We start from the raw sequence: 25,126 nt of genomic DNA, 5'->3' as shown, positions 1-25,126 counted from the left end.
TATGTTAGCTTAGACTGCTTCTCCTGAGTGGTCTAAGCCACTGCATCTCAGTGCTAAAGGTGTCACTACAGACCCTGGTTTGATTCCAGGCTGTATCACAACTGGCCATGATTGAGAGTCCCATAGGGTGGCGCACAATTGGACGGGGTAGATTGTCATTCTAAATAAGAATTGGTTGACTTTCCTAGTTAGGATAAGCTATTTAGCAGTCTTATGTCTTGGGGACAGAAGCAGTTCAGGAGCCTGTTTGTGTCAGACTTGATGCTGTGGCTTGAGTCTAACAATTTTATGGGCATTCACAACGTGAAAAACAGTTGTACTGGGTCCTGAGTGGCTCAGTCGGTAGAGCATGGCGCTTGCAACGCCAAGCGTCGTGGGTTCGATTCCCGCTGGGACCACCCATATGTAAAAAAGTAGTGGCCCCAGCCGACTTGTAAGTCGCTTTGGACAAAAGCGTCTGCTAAATGGGATATATATACTGCACTAGTGCTAAAACATCGATATTCTCCAAGTTTAGCATGCATGTCTTTGCAGTGGGGACTCTTATTTTGATTAGAAAAATAGTATAAATCATGCTGGCAGCATAATATCTTGCTGCTAGCAGAACGGTAATTGAGTACCCTCAGAGCACTTGTTCTGATGTCTGAAAGAACGTGAGCATCAAAAAATTGACACTTTGAGGACTGGCTCCACGAACTGCTATCTGCTGCCCCCGGGTGGATACATGTCAGAGTAGAGACACGAGACAAACGTTTGATTTAAGTTTATATGTTTTTACCTTTAACGAGGCAAGTCAGTTAAGAACAAATTCTTATTTACAATTACGGCCTACCGGGGCAGAACGACAGTTCGGGGTTTCGATCAGGCAACTTTTCTGTTACTGGCCCAACGCTCAACCCACCTGCCGCCACGTATTTATTTGATATGCTAGAAATGATTGGACATGCGCATTTACATTTGGGACTGACGCGGTTTATTACGTTTACTGAGCACTCCAGTCCTTCCCAAAAGTATAATGCAAACGGTACCAGACCCATCTATTTCGTCCCTCCATATTTTCCGTAGCTTATCGTAACAAGGAACTATGCCAAAGTTCAGGGTCGTCACTAGTTACCAAAGTCCTAAACACCCTCCTATTTTTAAAATGCATCTTAACGTTTAACTTTATACCTAAATTTAACCATACTGCTAACCTTATGCCTAATCCTAACCTCAAATTAAGACCAAAAAGCACGTTTTTATTTTCATTATTTTTTACGTTATAGCCGATTTGGACTTTGTGGCTGTAATAACTAGTGGAAACCAAAGTTCAATGTCTGGAGACATTGGCCGTGTTCGAGAGCATCAACACCGTGATGTATCATAGGAAAATTGTAAATGACTGACTGATCTACAACTAATATTGACAAGTTATTTATGATGCGAGGTGACTTGTAGATCGCTCAGCCTCGCCTTGCCTTTAAAGTCGGCTGAAATGTGGAACGCTCTCATTTTTGCAAGAGGCGAACTCTGGCCGCACAATGCACTGTAACACATTCACCATTCCTGCGTAGACGCGTGCGAATATACAGTGTTTGTGCATTGCACGGGCTTGATTGTGGTTGCATATCTGTGGATAGTTTAGCTTCAAGTATCAGTTTACTTACTTATTTTACCACTGCAATGCACAGAGTAAAGGTAGTTTTTGGTCATTTATCGCCACCGAACACGTTCAAAACCCACAGTGATCCTATTGTCTCCGGGGCAAAATGTAGTGCTTTATCCGCCAGTCCAGATGATATAGTGGTGGTCCACGGGCTGAGGACGGCTATCGGCAAGGCTAAAAAAGGATCTTTCAAGGTAAGGAGGACTAACGTCGCGTTCAAAACAACTGGGAAAAAGCTCAGATTGGGAAAAATCGATTTGAATGGTGCTTCTACACCTGCATTGCTTGACTACTTGCTTTGATATACCAGCTGATGTAAGAAGGGCTATATAAATACATTTGATTTGATCCAACTCGAATTCCAACTCCGGAACGCGTTTCTCTTTCTAGAGCTCCAACTTTCCGAGCTAAAGATCACTGACGTCACGATTTGACCTCGTATTTTCCCGAGTTCCCAGTTGTTATGAACGCGGCATTAGCCCTTGATCATGACTCAATTCCATTACATTACACATACAGTACCTTCAGAAAGTATTCATACTCCTGACTTATTCCACATTTTGTTGTGTTGAAGCCTGAATTCAAAATGGATTAAAAAAAATAAAGAAATCTCATCCACCTACACACAATACCTTATAACAGCGGTACCAAAACTAGGGGTGGAGTCGCCAGAAATGAAAATGTGGTCAAAGGAGTATTTCCAAAATCCTTCAAAAAAATTAACATTAATAAATGTATATGTATATAAATTGTATATATATAATTGTATCTCAATCATTGTAATCTGGTTAACCTTAAAAATGTAAATTACAATTATTCTAATCTAAAAGATAAAATTCAATGAGAGTGCCCTTAGATCATGGGAAAAGACTGCACTTGACCGTTGCACATAAATCATGGTGAACGTCTAGGCCTGCTACGCTATGAAACTAAAAAACTACTGCAGAGATATTGATATTACCAGCTGTAATTGATATAGTGAAACCAATGTGTGGGGAGGCAGAGGCAAAGAGAACTCACATCAATAAATGTGTCAGGTCAAACTGTTAAACAAAGAATTTATGCTCTGACTGAACGACTCAAACTGCCCAGCTGATGCTCTCCAAATGGACGTTAGCTGTGAGGGTCGATGCCCATGCATTGATTTTTGTTTGCTGTACATGTCGGGGGATGCTATTCACAAGGACACATTGTTCTGTCTCACGATTCCCAAGCATGAAACGGCACAGGGGATGTTCAGTGTGCTGCGTGACTATACTGATGGAAAACTGATTCCATATGGGATCAAATGGTGGGCTTTTGCACAGAAGGGGCTCCATCTATGGCGGCACGGCGGGCAGACCTCTGCACTCTAGTTATGAATGAGTCTCCCTCTGTCATATGGACTCATTTTATGATACACAGAGAGCAACTGGCGGAAAAAGAGCTGAGCACAGAGCTCTGATATACTGTAGCAGGTAACTTTGATTGTAAACTACATCATACCACATCCACTACGCACACACCTCTTCACAAAACTGTGGAGCTATGGGATCATAGTATGATGATGTTCTATTTCACACCGAGGCTTGGTGGTTATCGAGGGGGAGTGTTCTATTTCACACCGAGGCTTGGTGGTTATCGAGGGGGAGTGTTGGAAAGATGTTTCACATTGAGAGAGGAACTGTTGTTATTCACAATGGATGTAAAAAGAACAGACTTGGTTGATTTTCTGTGTAATGAAAAGAAAATAACAGGAAACAGCATCAGCAATTGTCCCACACTAGTGGTGATTGCTCATCTCCAATGCTTGGAAGAGCATTTTGGGACCTTCTTCCCAATCCGTTTGACTGTGATCCTGGCTCAGTTGACATAAGTGAAATTGAACAGCTGATTGAGCTGTCATGTGACCGAATGCTTCAGACAACGCATTCACGGGTCACTACGAAGGAGTTTTGGTTCCTGACTCAAAGGGAATAAATACCCTGCCGTCACCTCTGAGCATTAATGCTGAGTTCAAAACAACTGGGAACTCGGAAAGAAACGAGCTCCGACTGGGAAAAATCTTTTGAACAGTCATCCAACTCGGAATTCCAACTCGGGAACTTGGGCCTTTTTCTAGAGCTCCGACTTTCCGACCTGAAGATCACTGACGTCATGATTTGACCTTTTTCAGTGTTTCCATTGTCTTAAAAGCACCATAAAACTAATGGTAGGCTACTCTTCGCCAGCTCATGTCTGTGTGAAGCTGGATTCAGTGCTCTCGTCTGCATTAACACCAAAACCAGGTTGGATGTCAGCAGAGCTGCAGTACACACTGTCGACCACGCCCCCTGACTTTGAGAAGCTCTGACGATCTGCATCAAGCCCACCCATCTCATTAGTAAGATACGTTATGTTTGCAATCGACAAGGTAAAAATAGCTAATTCTGCCCCTGAGCAAGGCAGTTAACCCACTGTTCCCCGGGCGCCGAAGACATGGATGTCGATTAAGGCAGCCCCCTGGGTTAAATGCGGAAGACACATTTCAGTTGAAGGCCTTCAGTTGTACAACTGAATGGGTTATCCCCCTTTCCCTTTCCAAATTGACTGTCATAGCCCCATTTTAAAATGATGTGATGGTGAGTTGAGAAGACAATCAGAAATACTGTTAGAATGGTTTTCAATTGACTGTCATAGCCCCAAATAAAAAACAAAACATTGGCTGTTACTTACGTAATTTCTTTCACATGATTGGGTTCGTGAGAATTTTCAGATAGCAAAATGGGTTTGCGGGCCAAAAATGTTTGGGAACCCCTGCCCTATAATGACAGTGATAACATGTTTTTTTTTTTAACATTTTGTGATCTGTATTGAAAATGAAATACAGAAATATTACATTTACATAAGTTTTCAAACCCCTAAATCAGTACATGTTAGAATCAGATTGAAGCAACTCCAGTGTGGATTTGGCCTGTGTTTAAGGTTATTCTCCTGCTGAAAGATTAATTAATCTGCCAGTGTCTGGTGGAAAGCAGACTGAACCAGGTTTTATTCTAGGATTTTGCCTGTGCTTTATTCTGTTTTTCCCTAGTCCTTGCCGATGACAAGCATACCAATAACATGATGCAGCCACCGTCATGCTTGAAAATATGAAGAGGGGTACAAAGTGATGTGTTGTGTGTGATTTGATCCAAACATAACACTTCGTATTCAGGACATAAAGTTAATTTCTTTGCCCCATGTTTTGCAGTATTACTTTAGTGCCTTGTTGCAAACAGGATGCATGTTTTGGAATATTGTTAATCTATCTTTTCACTCTGTCAATTAGGTTAGTATTATGGAGTAACTGCAATGTTGTTGATCCATCCTCAGTTTTCTTTGGCAATTTTTCATGGCCTTCCTCTGACACCGCCTGATAGCGATCTTGGATGGCATGGCGCTCGGCCCCAGTGATGTACTGGGCTGTCCACACCAACCTCTGTAGCGCTTTGCCATACCAAACGGTGAATCAGCCAGTCAAGATGATCTCTGGTGCAGCTGTAAAACGTTGAGGGTCCGAGGGCCAAATCTTTTCAGCCTTCTGAGGGGGAAGAGGCACCGTCATGCCCTCTTAACATGGTCCGCACAGTCGTTAAGTTCTTAGTGTTGTGGATGCTAAGGAACTTGAAGCTCTCGACCCGCTCCACTACAGCCCTGTCGATGTGGATTGGGGCGTGTTCGGCCCTCCTTTTCCTGTAGTCCATGATCAGCTCCTTGGGCTTACTGCTAAGTCTCTGACTCATCAGCATTGTTGATCAGGCCTACAACCGCTGTGTCATCAGCGAACTTGATGAAGGTATTGGTCATGCGTGGCCACGCAGTTGTAGATGAACAGGGAGTACAGGAGGGGACTAAGCACACACCCCTGAGGGGTCCCTGTGTTGAGGGTCAGCGTGGCATAGGTGTTTTTGGCTACCCTCACCACCTGGGGTCAGCCCATTAGGTAGTCCAGGATCCAGTTGTGGAGGGTGGTGTACAGACCCAGTGTCCTAAGCTTGGTGATGAGATTGGAGGGGACTATGTTGTTGAACGCTGAGCTGTAGAACATCATTCTCACATAGTTACTTCCCCTTTTGTCCAGGTGGGAGATGTCAGTGTGGAGTGCGATTGAGATTGCGTCATCTGTAGATCTGTTGGGGCGGTATTTTAACTGGAGTGTGTCTAGGGTGTCTGGGATGATGGTGTCATGACCTGCGTTTCAAAGCACTTCATAATTACAGATGATGAAAACATTGCCAAAGTTGAAATTCATGCATGGCTAAACAGTGCATGGCTAAACAGAAAAGACATATGTTATGTACAACAAGCTACACCATTAAGGCACCAACCACTGCAACGAGTCTCCAACCACTGCAACGAGTCTCCAACCACTGCAACTAGTCTCCAACCACTGCAACTAGTCTCCAACCACTGCAACTAGTCTCCAACCACTGCAACTAGTCTCCAACCACTGCAACTAGTCTCCAACCACTGCATCTAGTCTCCAACCACTGCATCTAGTCTCCAACCACTGCATCTAGTCTCCAACCACTGCAACTAGTCTCCAACCACTGCAACTAGTCTCCAACCATTGCAACTAGTCTCCAACCACTGCAACTAGTCTCCAACCACTGCAACTAGTCTCCAACCATTGCAACTAGTCTCCAACCATTGCAACTAGTCTCCAACCATTGCAACTAGTCTCCAACCATTGCAACTAGTCTCCAACCATTGCAACTAGTCTCCAACCATTGCAACTAGTCTCCAACCATTGCAACTAGTCTCCAACCATTGCAACTAGTCTCCAACCACTGCAACTATTCTCCAACCACTGCAACTAGTCTCCAACCACTGCAACTAGTCTCCAACCACTGCAACTCGTCTCCAACCACTGCAACTCGTCTCCAACCACTGCAACTCGTCTCCAACCACTGCAACTCGTCTCCAACCACTGCAACTAGTCACCAACCACTGCAACTAGTCACCAATATCATTTGGAATGTAGCAACTAGTGATGTGCGGGTCAGCTGTTTGTTCACCCGCCTGCAATTTCTAATAACTCATCTGCAACCGCTGACTATATGTGATAAAGTGAAAATCAGAGGTCCAGACCCGACCATAACCCGCTAATATAGAAAATGTGCTGTACAGTCAGAGACGGTGGAACATTTTTTTTGACAGGCCTAAGTTTCTGCTTATAATTTCTGACATTTTGGCAGACTATTTGTTAGTCAACTTGTCTATAATTAGATGCATGCAGCTTTTCTTCTGTCACTTGTTGCCCTAGAAGACTAAATCAACACAAATGTCATGAATCGATAGAATGAATGCTTCAATGTAGTTGACATCTGTAAAAAATGTCCCTCATCTCTGCTTCTCTTGCACACCAAATATGTTTAGAGCCGCTACAAACTTCACATGCGTAGATCTATGGGCGTGCGCTAGGTGGAGTCAGTTTTTATTTTTAGAAACACACCTTTTGATAACGCGATACCTTCCTGGTTCAGACTCCCATATAGCAACATTCACAAGGGGGTGACAGAGGTTTTCTTATTGTCTTCTCATTTGTGGTGGAAGCAAAAGAGGAGTTTCTCTTTCTGCCTCATCTTCCCTTGCTAGCTATTTGGATTAACACTGCAAACTAGCTACCCTTTTAGCTTCACACATCTCCATGTGAAATAATCTGATTTATAATGAAGTAATATGCCCTGACATATCCTGATTTGATATGTTGATGCAATGCATTCGCTTTGATATCAGCAAAAAAATAATCATATTTTTGCCACAGAATAAGAAGCACATCTATCTATTTTCACGTTTCAAAATAGACTTATCACTTCTAAACCACCTGTTTTTGGATTCTAATAACATAATTGTTTGAACAGACGCTGAGATCATATTTGGTTATTGACGCAAAATAGGCTGCTTATTTAACGCTAAACCAAGATGGTGATCTTGAAGAGACTTTTAAAGTTAGCTTCCCATATCGGCATGTGAAATAATCAGATTTCTAATGAAATAATATGCCCTGGCAAATGTTCTTATACTTGTCAGTGTAATTTACAACGTTGTCCCAGTTTGATATGCCGCTTCAATGTATTCACTCCCATATCAGCTTAAAAATCTTTTGGTCACAGAGAAAAAGCAACGTTTTTTTTTTTCCTCAACTGTTTTTACCAGCAATCTAGTTATTACTTATAAAGAAAAATACAAAATATAACATGTAAAGTGTTGGTCCCATGTTTCATGAGATGAAAGATCCCAGAAATGTTATATACACACTATATACACACACAAGAAGCTTATTTCCTTCAAATGTTGTGCACAAATTTGTTTACATCCCTGTTAGTGAGCATGTGTCCTTTGCCAAGATAACATATCCACTTGGCAGGTGTGACATATGAAGAAGGCACTGAATAATCTCAGCGATTGTTCAAATAATAAACCAAACAACATTGTAGCCATATTATACTGAACAAAAATATAAACGCAACATGTAACAATTTCAACCATTTTACTGAGGTACAGTTCATATAAGGAAAAGTAAATTGAAGTACATTTATTAGGCACTAATCTATGGATTTCACATGACTGGGAATACAAAAAAAAGGCTTTGATCAGAAAACCAGTCAGTATCTGGTGTATCACCATTTGCCTCATGCGACGTGTCACATCTCCTTTTCATGATCAGGCTGATGATTGTTGCCTGTGGAATGATGTCCCCCTCTTCAATGGCTGTGCGAAGTTGCAGGAACTGGAACACACTGTCATACACGTCGATCCAGAGCATCCCAAACATGCTCAGAGGACGGGGCGGCAGGGTAGCCTAGTGGTTAGAGCGTTGGACTAGTAACCGGAAGGTTGCAAGTTCAAACCCCCGAGCTGACAAGGTACAAATCTGTTAATCTGCCCTTGAACAGGCAGTTAACCCACTGTTCCTAGGCCGTCATTGAAAATAAGAATTTGTTCTTAACTGACTTGCCTAGTTAAATAAAGGTTAAAAAATAAATGGGTGGCAGGCCATGGGAGAACTGGGACATTTTCAGCTTCCAGATATTGTATACAGATCCTTGTGATGTGGGGCTGTGCATTATCATGCTGAAACATGAGGTGATGGCGGCGGATGAATGTAACGGCAATGGGACACTGTATCTCTGTGCATTCAAATTGCCATTGTTAAAATGCAATTGTGTTTGTTTATACCTACCATACCATAACGCCGTCACCACAATGAGGCACTCTGTTGACATCCGTAAACCGCTCGCCCACACAACGTCATACACGTGGACTGTGGTTGTGAGGCCGGTTGGGCGTACTGCCAAATTCTACATTGGATGCGGCTCATGCTAGAGAAATGAACATTACAATTCTCTGGTCAGCATGCCAATTTCCCGTTCCCTCTAAACTTGACATCTGTGGCATTGTGTTGTGTCAAAACGGCACATTTTAGTGTGACCTTTTATTGTCCCCAGCACAAGGTGATGGGACATAAACCTAACCACTTCAATGACTCATTTATCTGAACAGGGGGGAAAAACACCACCAAATTCACTGAGAATACAAACAGTATGTTGAGAAAACAATGCTCCACGTCCCAGCTTTATAGTACTGGTCAAACATGGAGAACTGACACTGTGTACTGGCTGTTGGGGTTAATGTGGGGTTTGGAGGGTCCATTGGTGGCTTGTGGCCATGTTTTAATCATTGTTAAGGAATTTAGTCCAAATCAGATTTTAGCTACTATAGTTATTGAATATTATATGAATCCTATAAACAATTTGTGTGCAATCAATTAGCTTAATTTCTCAAAGTGTAATCTTTCAACACAATAATGTTTCAGAAATGCTAATCGTATCTGTTTCTAACTACCGAAACTATTTGAGAACAATCTGAGATGGTGGGTGTCAAATCCTCTTCTCCTTTGTGAGGTGGAATGACCAATGTGTAACTCAATGTTCTGTCTGTCTGTCTGTCTGTCTGTCAGGACACCACTCCAGATGAGCTGCTGAGTTGTGTGATGACAGCGGTCCTGGTAGATGTGGGACTGTCACCTGAGAGACTAGGGGACATCTGTGTGGGTCAGTAATCAATGGCTACCTACCTCATAGAAGACCTATGACAAGGGTTTGTAAGTCATGTTTAATGTATACTTTAGCAGTAATATTCTTCTGACCTCTAGGTAATGTTCTACAGCCTGGGGCAGGTGCTCTCATGGCCAGAGTGGCTCACTTCCTCAGGTGAGTCTGCCTTACTGTTAGATATGACTGACAGGAAAATAGAATGGCACTGAACGGTTTTAACCAGGAATGTATGTCTTTCCTAGTGAGTTCCCAGAGACTGTTCCTGTCTACACCGTCAACAGGATGTGTTCCTCTGGACTACAGGCTCTGTTCAACGTCGCAGGTAATAATCCCACATATTACAGTGTTAGTGTGTAGGCATGTGTAACTAGATGAACTCCTTAGCCCTCATTTGTGGCTACAAACTCCATCTTTAGGAACTATCACACAACCATGATAGAGTTGATTTAGTTAACATGTGTTCTCTCTATGTTCCAGGAGCCATCAGGAGTGGGTCATATGATATGGGTCTGGCCTGTGGGTTAGTATAGTCTCCTGGTTTAACCTTGTATGCCTTAATAAGAATGGATCCTATTTCACTCTTAAGATATAGTACAGGTTCCTAAACAGTATAGAAGTTGAACCTTTAACCTGCCGAAACAGTCCAGGTTCCTGAACAGTATAGAAGTTGAACCTACAGTGGGGAGAACAAGTATTTGATACACTGCCAATTTTGCAGGTTTTCTTACTTACAAGCAATTACTTAAAAATCATACAATGGGATTTTCTCGATTTTTGTTTTAGATTCCGTCTCTCACAGTTGAAGTGTACCTATGATAAAAAATTATAGACCTCTACATGCTTTGTAAGTAGGGAAAACCTGCAAAATCGGCAGTTTATCAAATACTTGTTCTCCCCACTGTATAACCTGCCGACACAGTCCAGGTTCCTGAACAGTATAGAAGTTGAACCTACAACCTGACGAAACAGTCCAGGTTCCTGAACAGTATAGAAGTTGAACCTATAACCTGACGAAACAGTCCAGGTTCCTAAATGGCTACAGTTATTTTGTCTTGTCTCCAGAGTGGAGAGCATGTCTCTGCGTGACGCTGGGGAACCAGGCGATGTGAGCTCCAGACTTATGGACTACGAGAAGGCTAGAGACTGTGTCATACCTATGGGGTAAGGTTGTGCATAACCATTTTGGCAAGGCTATATGATGCTATGTGAATAATGGCTAGGCTATATGATGCTATGTGAATAATGGCTAGGCTATATGATGCTATGTGAATAATGGCTAGGCTATATGATGCTATGTGAATAATGGCTAGGCTATAAGATTTGCATCTACAAATCTAGTGGCAATGTTGTTGACAAAGGCTGATTATACAGTTCCTCTGAACACAGTACAGTAGCAGCAGTTAGAATATAGAATGTGTTCCTGTTCCTCTGAACACAGTACAGTAGCAGCAGTTAGACTATAGAATGTGTTCCTGTTCCTCTGGACACATTACAGTAGCAGCAGTTAGAATATAGAATGTGTTCCTGTTCCTCTGAACACAGTACAGTAGCAGCAGTTAGAATATAGAATGTGTTCCTGTTCCTCTGAACACAGTACAGTAGCAGCAGTTATAATACAGAATGTTTCCTCTGAACACAGTACAGTAGCAGCAGTTAGACCCTGTTCCTGCAGCATTTATTCTGACTTACAGGTTAGTATAGAATGTGTTCCTGTTCCTCTGAACACAGTACAACGCAGTGGTAACCATACAGTAACATTAGTATAGTGTGTTCCTGTTCCTCTGAGTTACTATTTTACTGTTCCTCTGGACTACTAGTTAGAATATCAATTTCCTCTGAGCATCAGTCTATAGAATGTGTTCCTGTTCCTCTGAACACAGTACAGGACTGACTGCAGTACAGGTGTATATGTGTTCCTGTCTGTACAGTTTAGATAATGTGTTCCTGTTCGGGCTTAGAATGGTGTTCCTGTGAACACAGTACACCAGTTATATAGAATGTGTTCCTGTTCCTCTGAATCTGTACAGTAGCAGCAGTTATAATACAGGTTTCTGACTTTAGCCCCATGCAGCATTTATTCTGACTCAGAGAATGTGGCCATAGAGCAGTTAATATTTGTGAATATCAATTGTCTCCAGACTGACTGCAGTGGTGTCATGTTGTCTGTGTTGATAATGGACCATATACTAATCTGTGTGTTTCTGCGGCAGTTCAGAGAATGTGGCATGGAGCGGTTTGGTGTCTCCAGAGAGAAGCAGGATTCAGCTCTCAGCAGAAGTAAGAAAATTCTGTCATAATATTACCATGGAGCTGTTATGATATAATATTACCATGGAGCTGTTATGATATAATATTACCATGGAGCTGTTATGATATAATATTACCATGGAGCTGTTATCCACTGATATAATATTACCATGGAGCTGTTATCCACTGATATAATATTACCATGGAGCTGTTATCCATGGAGCTGTTATGATATAATATTACCATGGAGCTTATGATGGGAGCTGTTATGATATAATATTACCATGGAGCTGTTATCCACTGATATAATATTACCATGGAGCTGTTATCCACTGATATAATATTACCATGGAGCTGTTATGATATAATATTACCATGGAGCTGTTATGATATAATATTACCATGGAGCTGTTATGATATAATATTACCATGGAGCTGTTATCCATATTACCATGGAGCTGTTATATATAATATTACCATGGAGCTGTTATGATATAATATTACCATGGAGCTGTTATGATATAATATTACCATGGAGCTGTTATGATATAATATTACCATGGAGCTGTTATCCACTATATAATATTACCATGGAGCTGTTATGATATAATATTACCATGGAGCTGTTATGATATAATATTACCATGGAGCTGTTATGATATAATATTACCATGGAGCTGTTATCCACTGATATAATATTACCATGGAGCTGTTATGATATAATATTACCATGGAGCTGTTATATAATATTACCATGATATAATATTACCATGGAGCTGTTATGATATAATATTACCATGGAGCTGTTATGATATAATATTACCATGGAGCTGTTATGATATAATATTACCATGGAGCTGTTATGATATAATATTACCATGGAGCTGTTATATATAATATTACCATGGAGCTGTTATCCATATAATATTACCATGGAGCTGTTATCCACTGATATAATATTACCATGGAGCTGTTATGATATAATATTACCATGGAGCTGTTATGATATAATATTACCATGGAGCTGTTATCCACTGATATAATATTACCATGGAGCTGTTATCCACTGATATAATATTACCATGGAGCTGTTATGATATAATATTACCATGGAGCTGTATAATATAATATTACCATGGAGCTGTTATGATATAATATTACCATGGAGCTGTTATGATATAATATTACCATGGAGCTGTTATCCACTGATATAATATTACCATGGAGCTGTTATGATATAATATTACCATGGAGCTGTTATCCACTGATATAATATTACCATGGAGCTGTTATGATATAATATTACCATGTTATCCACTGATATACTATTACCATGGAGCTGTATGATATAATATTACCATGGAGCTGTTATCCACTGATATAATATTACCATGGAGCTGTTATGATATAATATTACCATGGAGCTGTTATGATATAATATTACCATGGAGCTGTTATGATATAATATTACCATGGAGCTGTTATGATATAATATTACCATGGAGCTGTTATGATATAATATTACCATGGAGCTGTTATCCACTGATATAATATTACCATGGAGCTGTTATGATATAATATTACCATGGAGCTGTTATGATATAATATTACCATGGAGCTGATATATAATATTACCATGGAGCTGTTATGGAGCCACTGATATAATATTACCATGGAGCTGTTATGATATAATATTACCATGGAGCTGTTATGATATAATACTGATATAATATTACCATGGAGCTGTTATCCACTGATATAATATTACCATGGAGCTGTTATGATATAATATTACCATGGAGCTGTTATGATATAATATTACCATGGAGCTGTTATGATATAATATTACCATGGAGCTGTTATGATATAATATTACCATGGAGCTGTTATGATATAATATTACCATGGAGCTGTTATGATATAATATTACCATGGAGCTGTTATCCACTGATATATAATATTACCATGGAGCTGTTATGATATAATATTACCATGGAGCTGTTATGATATAATATTACCATGGAGCTGTTATCCACTGATATAATATTACCATGGAGCTGTTATATGGAGCTGTTATCACTGATATAATATTACCATGGAGCTGTTATGATATAATATTACCATGGAGCTGTTATGATATAATATTACCATGGAGCTGTTATGATATAATATTACCATGGAGCTGTTATGATATAATATTACCATGGAGCTGTTATGATATAATATTACCATGGAGCTGTATAATATTACCATGGAGCTGATATAATATTACCATGGAGCTGTTATCCACTGATATAATATTACCATGGAGCTGTTATGATATAATATTACCATGGAGCTGTTATAATATTACCATGGAGCTGATATAATATTACCATGGAGCTGTTATGATATAATATTACCATGGAGCTGTTATGATATAATATTACCATGGAGCTGTTATGATATAATATTACCATGGAGCTGTTATGATATAATATTACCATGGCAGCTGTTAGCTGATATAATATTACCATGTTATCCATGGGGTTGTTATGATATAATATTACCATGGAGCTGATGATATAATATTACCATGGAGCTGTTATGATATAATATTAATCATAAATATTACCATGGAGCTGTTATCGATATAATATTACCATGAGCTGTTAAAAATATTACCATGTCCATTTACCATGGAGTGCCAATATATATTACCATGGAGCTGTTACTCCATGGAGCTGAGATATAATATTACCATGGAGCTGTTATGATATAATATTACCATGGAGCTGTTATGGAGCTGTTATCCTCTGATATAATATTACCATGGAGCTGTTATGATATAATATTACCATGGAGCTGTTATGATATAATTGACAGAGTGGCATGGGAGCTGTTTATTTCTTACCATGACTGGATATAATATTAATGGATGTCAATTTTGGGACACATCCTCAGTAGTGGAGCTGATATAATATTACCATTGTTATGATATAATATTACCATGGAGCAGTTAATGATATAATATTACCATGGGTGTTAATATTACCATGGAGCTTTAATCAATAAACACCCTCATCAAAGGTGGCCAGTTAAAGGGTGATCAAGCTGTTATGATATAATATTACCATGGTGTCCCATGCCCACTGATATAAGATGTCCCATGGACTGTTATGCAAGGCAGGGGAGCTGTTATGATATAATTCCCTGAGCCATGCCCTATATAATATTACAGCTGACCGTATATATAATATTACCATGGAGCATCTGCCCTCCTCCATGGAGTTGGAGGGATCTGTTATCCACTGATATAATATTACCATGGAGCTTCTCAGGTGGGGGTCATGAAATTATGGAGACCAGCATAGGGTCCTTCTGTTTGATCCAGATCCACTGGCTGCCTCTTTCAGCTGTTTGAGAAACTGCTGGAGCTGTTATCGGTATAATATTACTGCCGCAGAGCCTGTCCATGGATTCCAAGTTCTTTCAGCAACCTGATGGTGGAAGATATAATATTACCATGGAGCTGTTAATCCTCTGCATCCCACTTCAATATAATATTACTGGCCAGACTTTTATGCATTCCAGCCACGCTGAGTTAATATTACCATGCTGTCTGCTGCCAACTCTGTGATATAATATTACCATGGAGCAGATTAATATTACCATGGAGCTGTTATCGTAGGCCTCTTCAACAGAGTTTTCCCACGGGACTGTGAGCTCTATGATGTACATGGAGCCTTTATCCACTGATATAATATTACGTGAAGGGGACCAGAGTACCATGTCTGGCCTAAGGTTGGTAGAAGCAATCTCAGGTGGAAAAATTAGTTGCTGGCCAATATCGACAAGCATCTTCCAGTCCTGGGCCATGGCTAGGTGTCCAGTTACTGGCTTCTGACGGGATTGCTTGTTTTTGGAGGTAATGAATTGGTTGCACATCTCTTGGTCTCAAGTGCTGCAGCCAGGCTCTTGAAGACCTGATTGTGCCTCCAGGTGTAGCGGCCTTGTGAGAGGCTGGTCTTGCAACCTGTCATTCTATGCCTGAGAGTCGCTGGAGCTGGGCAGATATATAATATTACCATGGAGCTGTTATCCTCTGATATAATATTACCATGGAGCCCTGTAGTGCACTACTTTTGACCAGAGCCCTGTAGTGCACTACTTTTGACCAGAGCCCTGTAGTGCACTACTTTTGACCAGAGCCCTATAGTGCACTAGAGATGTATTCAGTGCCTTGTTCATCCAGACAGCCTCTAACTCTCAGCCTCCTCCTAGGGCCAGCCAGGCTCAGAAGCAGGGAATATTTGACCAGGAGATCTGCCCAGTAACCACAAAGTTTGTTGACGAGGACGGCTCTGAACGTACGGTTACCGTAACCAAGGACGATGGGATCCGGCCCGGTACCACGCTGGCGGGGCTGACCAAACTCAGAGGGGCTTTCAAACCTGACGGCAGCACCACCGCAGGTGGGGAGATCTCACACACACACACATACACACCATCTCTCTGCCCCAGCTGATGAGGTCCTCTCCCCTGGTCCAGGTAACTCCAGCCAGGTGAGTGACGGTGCAGCAGCGGTGCTGGTGGGCAGGAGGTCCGTGGTGGAGTCCCTGTCTCTGCCAGTCCTGGGGGTGCTGAAGGCCAGTGCTGTGGTGGGGGTACCCCCTGACGTCATGGGTATCGGACCAGCCTATGCCATCCCTGCTGCTCTGGGGCAGGCCGGTGAGTACAGACCACTACAGATCTTTTAGAGCTTGGATTATGTCCACATGGACGTGTTCTGTATGTGACATTTGGTTCTGGGTGGTAGCGGCTCTGGGTGGTAGCGGCTCTGGGTGGTAGCGGCTCTGGGTGGTAGCGGCTCTGGGATGCCGGACACCTTTTGATTGATCTGTTCCGCTAAAAGGGTCTTTAACGAACTCCGTCATCTCCTCAGGTCTGACTGTAGCTGATATTGACGTGTTTGAGATCAACGAGGCGTTTGCCAGCCAGGTGAGTCTCTGTATAGAGTTGTAGTACTTTGGACACAGACTGACGGACACAGGCCGACGGACACAGGCCGACGGACACAGGCCGACGGACACAGGCCGACGGACACAGGCCGACGGACACAGGCCGACGGACACAGGCCGACGGACACAGACTGACAGCCTGGTTCCTCTAAGTTTCAAGGGCCTTATTGCTTTTATAATAACAGGTTTCAACCTATTTAAAAGAAGACAAAAAAAATCATAATGTGTTTTCTTTGCATTTAAAAGTTTCAACTGTTAAAAAACAACCTTGTAAAGGTTCAATAGATCAATACCTAGTCAGTTGTCCAACTGTGAATGCATTCAACTGAAATGTGTCTTCCGCATTTAACCCAACCTATGAATCAGAGTGGTGTGGGGGGCTGCCTTAATCGACATCCACGTCGTCGTCGCCCGGGGAACAGTGGGTTAACTGCCTTGCTCAGGCAGAACAACAGACTTTTACCTTGTCAGCTCTGGGATTTGATCCAGTAACCCTCCGGTTACTGGCCCAACGCTCTACCTGGCTACCTGCCACCCCGAAAAAAGAACTTCAACAATAAATTATGATTTATTAAATAATTTATAAATAAGCAACACAATTCAGCAAATAATAATTAAATAAATAATTTATAAATAGGCAAAAGCCAGCTGATTGTCAAGTCAATAAGATAATTATGGAGGATAGCTAGGTTAAGACTAACGTTACTTATCCTTTGCTATCTAGCTTGCTAGCCAACTAACACACAATCACATCCAGCAGCTGAAATAACTGCAAATGTCTTTGTTTTACCTTTGTTTCTATTGCCATTTATTTGGATATATCCTTTAATCAGGGACGCAAACTAGTAACCTTTAGGCGAAATTCAGTGTTTTTAATCCAAAATAGATGACCTACGTGATTTGTATAGATCTGATCAAGTTATAATGCGTTAATTGCTTACTGGACCCTGCCAATGGCGTGTTAACTAGCTAAAGAACTAACCACTATCTGTGAACGGATGTTTTCCAGTATGTGGTTAATTTTCAGAATGAGAGAATTCGGTGAAAATGAGGCGTTGTAGCTGGAGCTGGGCCTGGCTTAAGCTGGATGCCACTATAGAGGTGAAAGGAAGACAACACACTTTCCTTCTTTCTTTCTTCTTTGATACCCCTTGTATGCCACTGTATGCCAGGTGTACTCTCTGCCTGAAAGAGATCAATTATGGCACAAAGGTTTATTTTTTATTTATTTTATTCACCTTTATTTAACCAGGTAGGCCAGTTGAGAACACGTTCTCATTAATGTGTGAAAGTTAAATATTTCTAAAGAATATTTTTGTATTCCCTGCGCCACCTTTTCAGCTGAACGGGGGGTGGAGTTCCCTGAGGGGAAAGCCTTGCCCCAACAGGCAAGGTAATGTTCAGACTTTAGAAAGGCAGGGCAGGATGGATATAGGTCTATAACAGTTTGGGTCTAGAGTGTCACCCCCTTTGAAGAGGGGGATGACCGCGGCAGCTTTCCAATCTTTAGGAATCTCGGACGATACGAAAGAGAGGTTGAACAGACTAGTAATAAGGGTTGCAACAAAGGCGGTGGATAATTTTAGAAAGAGAGGTTCCATATTGTCTAGCCTAGCTGATTTTTAGGGGTCCAGATTTTGCAGCTCTTTCAGAACATCAGCTATCTGGATTTGGGATGAAGGAGAAGCTGGGGAGGCTTGGGCATGTAGCTGCGGGGGGTGCGGAACTGTTGGCCGGGGTTGGGGTAGCCAGGAGGAAAGCATGGCCAGCTGTAGAGAACTGCTCATTGAAATTCTCGATTATTGTGGACTTATCGGTGGTGACAGTGTTTCCTAGCCTCAGTGCAGTGGGAAGAGGTGCTCTTATTTGCCATGGACTTTACAGTGTCCCCAAACCTTTTGGAGTTTGAGCTTCCGATGTAAATTTCTGTTTGAAAAAGCTAGCCTTTGCTTTCCTAACTGACTGTGTGTATTGGTTCCTGACTTTAGTTTGAAAAGACTATTCGATGCTAGTGCAGTACGCCACAGTATGTTTTTGTGCTGGTCGAGGGCAGTCAGGTCTGGAGTGAACCAAGGGTTATAACTGTTCTTAGTTCTACATTTTTTGAAAGGGGCATGCTTATTTAAGATGGTGAGGAAATTACTTTTAAAGAACAACCAGGCATCGTCTACTGACAGGATGAGGTGAATATCCTTATAGGATATCCTGGCCAGGTCGATTAGAAAGGCCTGCTCGCAGAAGTGTTTTAGGGAGTGTTTGACAGTGATCTCAGGGGTGGTCGTTTGACCGCGGATGGATGCAGGCAATGAAGCAGTGATCGCTGAGGTCCTGATTGAAAACAGCAGAGGTGTATTTGGAGGGCAAGTTGGTCAGGATAATATATATGAGGGTGCCAATGTTTACGGATTTAGGGTTGTACCTGGTGCGTTCCTTGATAATTTGTGTGAGATTGAGGGCATCTAGCTTAGATTATAGGACATCCGGGTGTTAACCTGTTGAAACTCTTGGGGCGCAATTTCATTTTTGGATGAAAAACGTTCCCGTTTTAAACAAGATATTTTGTCACAAAAAGATGCTCGACTATGCATATAATTGATAGCTTTCGAAAGAAAACACTCTGACGTGTCCAGAACTGCAAAGATATTTTCTGTGCGTGCCCTAGAACGTGAGCTTCAGGGAAAACCAAGATGAGACGGCATCCAGGAAATGAGCAGGATTTTTGAGGCTCTGTTTTCCATTGTCTCCTTATATGGCTGTGAATGCGAGAGGAGTAAGTCTGCCCTTTCTGTCGTTTCCCCAAGGTGTCTGCAGCATTGTGACGTATTTGTAGGCATATCATTGGAAGATTGACCATAAGAGACCACATTTACCAGGTGTCCGCCCGGTGTCCTGCGCCGAAATTGGTGCGCAAAAGTCAGCTGCAAGTATTTTTCCATGGAATTTAGAGAAGAATACAGGCTTCCACAAACGATATATCAATGAAGAGATATGTGAAAAAACACCTTGAGGATTGATTCCAAACAACGTTTGCCATGTTTCGGCCGATATTATGGAGTTAATTCGGAAAAAGTTTGACGTTGTAGGTGACTGAATTTTCGGTTCGTTTCGGTAGCCAAATGTGATGTACAAAACGGAGCGATTTCTCCTACACACAGACGCTTTCAGGAAAAACTGCGCATTTGGTATGTAACTGAGAGTCTCCTCATTGAAAACATCTGAAGCTCTTCAAAGGTAAATGATTTTATTTATTTGGTTATCTGGTTTTTGTGAAAATGTTGCGTGCTAAATGCTACTCAAAATGCTAAGCTAGCTTAGCATACTCTTACACAAATTAGTGAATTGCTATGGTTCAAAAGCATATTTTGAAAATCTGAGATGACAGTGTTGTTAAGAAAAGGCTAAGCTTGAGAGCAGACGCATTATTTTCATTTTATTTGCGATTTTCAGAAATCGTTAACGTTGCGTTATGCTAATGAGCCTGAGGCTTTAGTCACGATCCCGGATCCGGGAGGTGGAGATTCAAGAGGTTAAGCATATTCCAGTTTAGGTCACCTAACAGAATGAACTCTGAAGGGACAATCAATTCATATATGGTGTCCAGGGCACAGCTGGGAGCTGAGTTTTTTTTTTAAATTAGAAGCTCAAACTGTTTGGGCATAGACCTGGAATGTATGACAGAACTTTTCAGGTAATCTCTGCAGTAGATTGCAACTCCTCCCCCTTTGGCAGTTCTATCTTGATGGAAAATGTTGTAGTTCGGGATGGAAACGTCTGAATTTTTGGTGGCCTTTCTAAGCCAGGATCCAGACACAGCTAGGACATCAGGGTTGGTGGAGTGTGCTAAAGCAGTGAATAAAACAACCATAGGGAGGAGGTAAAGTTAAATTGAATGAGTAGGTCTGTCCAAACTTTTCACTGTTTTGACTATGTATGTCCCAGGCTGTGTATTGCGTGGAGAAGCTGGGGATCCCCCTGGAGAAGGTGAACCCTAACGGAGGAGCCATCGCCTTGGGTCACCCTCTGGGCTGCACCGGGGCCCGCCAGGTTGTCACCCTGCTCAATGAACTCAAACGCAGGGGCAGGAGGTAAGGATATGTCTAGTCCCATCGAATCCTCAATCATATTACCTCTTGTGCTATATCTACTATATAGTCTAGAAAGTAGTCTCGTCGCCACCCCCTAGCCTTGCTCACCATAACCCCATGTTGTGTTCCCCAGGGCCTATGGCGTGGTGTCCATGTGTATCGGAACAGGGATGGGAGCTGCAGCAGTGTTTGAGTACCCTGGACCTTAGAGGGAGCTGATCAATAATAATATTGATGAAGGGTTTACACTGTGATGCTTCTTACACCTTTGACAGAATCAGCCGTTGATTAACCGTTGAGGTGTTCCTGCCCTGACTATTGAGTACTAACAGTTTGTCAGTTGTGTGATTCATCAGAGTGCATGTTTTTGGATTCCATATAAATGATGGCATGAGAACTGACTGGTTAATCATTCCGTAGATTAATGTATGTTAATGCCTTGCCAAAGTCTGATAAATCTTTAAGTGCCTTGCATTTCAGGAAAGCAATGCATCATTGTGCTTTGATATAGCGCTGTACAAATCAATCTGTAAATATGTGATTTTGTTTGAAATGTTCAACGTTAGGGGCTGAAAGAGTGATATGGAATAACATGGGGTAGAATAGTTAGGAGATGGTGATATGGAATAACATGGGGTAGAATAGTTAGATGGTGATATGGAATAACATGGGGTAGATTAGTTAAGAGATGGTGATATGGAATAACATGGGGTAGATTAGTTAGGAGATGGTGATATGGAATAACATGGGGTAGAATAGTTAGGAGATGGTGATATGGAATAACATGGGGTAGAATAGTTAGGAGATGGTGATATGGAATAGCATGGGGTAGATTAGTTAAGAGATGGTGATATGGAATAACATGGGGTAGAATAGTTAGATGGTGATATGGAGTAACATGGGGTAGATTAGTTAGATGGTGATATGGAATAACATGGGGTAGATTAGTTAAGAGATGGTGATATGGAATAACATGGGGTAGAATAGTTAGGAGATGGTGATATGGAATAACATGGGGTAGAATAGTTAGGAGATGGTGATATGGAATAACATGGGGTAGATTAGTTAGGAGATGGTGATATGGAATAACATGGGGTAGATTAGTTAGGAGATGGTGATATGGAATAACATGGGGTAGATTAGTTAGATGGTGATATGGAATAACATGGGGTAGATTAGTTAGGAGATGGTGATATGGAATAACATGGGGTAGAATAGTTAGGAGATGGTGATATGGAATAACATGGGGTAGATTAGTTAAGAGATGGTGATATGGAATAACATGGGGTAGAATAGTTAGGAGATGGTGATATGGAATAACATGGGGTAGAATAGTTAGGAGATGGTGATATGGAATAACATGGGGTAGATTAGTTAGGACATGGAGATATGGAATAACATGGGGTAGATTAGTTAGGACATGGTGATATGGAATAACATGGGGTAGATTAGTTAGATGGTGATATGGAATAACATGGGGTAGATTAGTTAGATGGTGATATGGAATAACATGGGGTAGATTAGTTAGATGGTGATATGGAATAACATGGGGTAGATTAGTTAAGAGATGGTGATATGGAATAACATGGGGTAGATTAGTTAGACGGTGATATGGAATAACATGGGGTAGATTAGTTAGGAGATGGTGATATGGAATAACATGGGGTAGAATAGTTAGAAGATGGTGATATGGAATAACATGGGGTAGATTAGTTAGGAGATGGTGATATGGAATAACATGGGGTAGATTAGTTAAGAGATGGTGATATGGAATAACATGGGGTAGATTAGTTAAGAGATGGTGATATGGAATAACATGGGGTAGATTAGTTAAGAGATGGTGATATGGAATAACATGGGGTAGATTAGTTAAGAGATGGTGATATGGAATAACATGGGGTAGATTAGTTAGATGGTGATCTGGAATAACATGGGGTAGATTAGTTAGATGGTGATCTGGAATAACATGGGGTAGATTAGTTAGATGGTGATATGGAATAACATGGGGTAGAATAGTTAGATGGTGATATGGAATAACATGGGGTAGATTAGTTAGATGGTGATATGGAATAACATGGGGTAGATTAGTTAAGAGATGGTGATATGGAATAACATGGGGTAGATTAGTTAAGAGATGGTGATATGGAATAACATGGGGTAGATTAGTTAAGAGATGGTGATATGGAATAACATGGGGTAGATTAGTTAAGAGATGGTGATATGGAATAACATGGGGTAGATTAGTTAAGAGATGGTGATATGGAATAACATGGGGTAGATTAGTTAAGAGATGGTGATATGGAATAACATGGGGTAGATTAGTTAAGAGATGGTGATATGGAATAACATGGGGTAGATTAGTTAAGAGATGGTGATTATGGAATAACATGGGGTAGATTAGTTAGAGATGGTGATATGGAATAACATGGGGTGATAGTTAGGGTGATATGGAATAACATGGGGTAGATTAGTTAAGAGATGGTGATATGGAATAACATGGGGTAGATTAGTTAAGAGATGGTGATATGGAATAACATGGGGTAGATTAGTTAAGAGATGGTGATATGGAATAACATGGGGTAGATTAGTTAGATGGTGATATGGAATAACATGGGGTAGAATAGTTAGATGGTGATATGGAATAACATGGGGTAGATTAGTTAAGAGATGGTGATATGGAATAACATGGGGTAGATTAGTTAGATGGTGATATGGAATAACATGGGGTACAATAGTTAGATGGTGATATGGAATAACATGGGGTAGAATAGTTAGGAGATGGTGATATGGAATAACATGGGGTAGATTAGTTAGATGGTGATATGGAATAACATGGGGTAGATTAGTTATATGGTGATATGGAATAACATGGGGTAGATTAGTTAAGAGATGGTGATATGGAATAACATGGGGTAGATTAGTTAGATGGTGATATGGAATAACATGGGGTAGATTAGTTAAGAGATGATGATATGGAATAACATGGGGTAGATTAGTTAGATGGTGATATGGAATAACATGGGGTAGAATAGTTAGATGGTGATATGGAATAACATGGGGTAGAATAGTTAGGAGATGGTGATATGGAATAACATGGGGTAGATTAGTTATATGGTGATATGGAATAACATGGGGTAGATTAGTTAGATGGTGATATGGAATAACATGGGGTAGAATAGTTAGATGGTGATATGGAATAACATGGGGTAGAATAGTTAGGAGATGGTGATATGGAATAACATGGGGTAGATTAGTTAAGCACTATTTGCACGGGACCTGTATTACTAGAGAACGTTGGTTATGTAATTATTACTATAGATTATTATCCCATGGTGATATGGATAACATGGGGTAGATTATCCCAGAGGTGATATGGAATAACATGGGATTCATTTTTCCAAATTGACCCCTGTAATTCTTACTTTTTTTCAATAAATTCACAGTTATGACAGAAGCCTGGAGTGTTTTTCTAGGCTTGAAGATATTTCAACATGTCCAGGCGATAACACTGAACTCAAGCTTGATTCTAAAGTTTCTAAACCATACCAAACCATCTATGGTATAATGTCGCCATAATATTTGAATTGAGGAACTGTGATCATAATCATTCAGATATTTTAGCGATGCGTAGTATATCCTAAATGCCCCCAGCCTTCAGATGGGAGTAAACAGTATATCCTAAATGCCCCCAGCCTTCAGATGGGAGTAAACAGTACATCCTAAATGCCCCCAGCCTTGATGGGATGTAAACAGTACATCCTAAATGCCCCCAGCCTTCAGATGGGAGTAAACAGTACATCCTAAATGCCCCCAGCCTTCAGATGGGAGTAAACAGTACATCCTAAATGCCCCCAGCCTTCAGATGGGAGTAAACAGTATATCCTAAATGCCCCCAGCCTTCAGATGGGAGTAAACAGTACATCCTAAATGCCCCCAGTCTTCAGATGGGAGTAAACAGTACATCCTAAATGCCCCCAGTCTTCAGATGGGAGTAAACAGTACATCCTAAATGCCCCCAGTCTTCAGATGGGAGTAAACAGTACATCCTAAATGCCCCCAGCCTTCAGATGGGAGTAAACAGTACATCCT

General features: G+C 41.2%; 1 protein-coding gene across 1 annotated transcript; it reads left to right on the top strand.

Annotated features, from left to right (window-relative positions):
• Positions 1-1,285: 1,285 nt before the first annotated feature.
• On the top strand, positions 1,286-22,408 carry acaa1 (acetyl-CoA acyltransferase 1). The gene is made up of 13 exons (XM_064947373.1): positions 1,286-1,839; positions 9,609-9,702; positions 9,804-9,861; positions 9,948-10,027; positions 10,183-10,225; positions 10,768-10,866; positions 11,733-11,752; positions 11,916-11,982; positions 16,216-16,406; positions 16,483-16,662; positions 16,877-16,932; positions 20,892-21,037; positions 21,171-22,408. Exons 1-13 carry the CDS (start codon positions 1,663-1,665, stop codon positions 21,244-21,246), a joined length of 1,287 nt encoding a protein of 428 aa, XP_064803445.1. The 5' UTR covers positions 1,286-1,662; the 3' UTR covers positions 21,247-22,408.
• Positions 22,409-25,126: the final 2,718 nt, after the last annotated feature.

The sequence above is a fragment of the Oncorhynchus masou genome, chromosome 30 (assembly GCF_036934945.1).
Source record: "Oncorhynchus masou masou isolate Uvic2021 chromosome 30, UVic_Omas_1.1, whole genome shotgun sequence".
Lineage (NCBI taxonomy): Eukaryota > Metazoa > Chordata > Actinopteri > Salmoniformes > Salmonidae > Oncorhynchus > Oncorhynchus masou.
The sequence above is the reverse complement of the archived record's forward strand: the minus strand, read 5'-3'. Positions and strand labels throughout refer to the sequence as shown.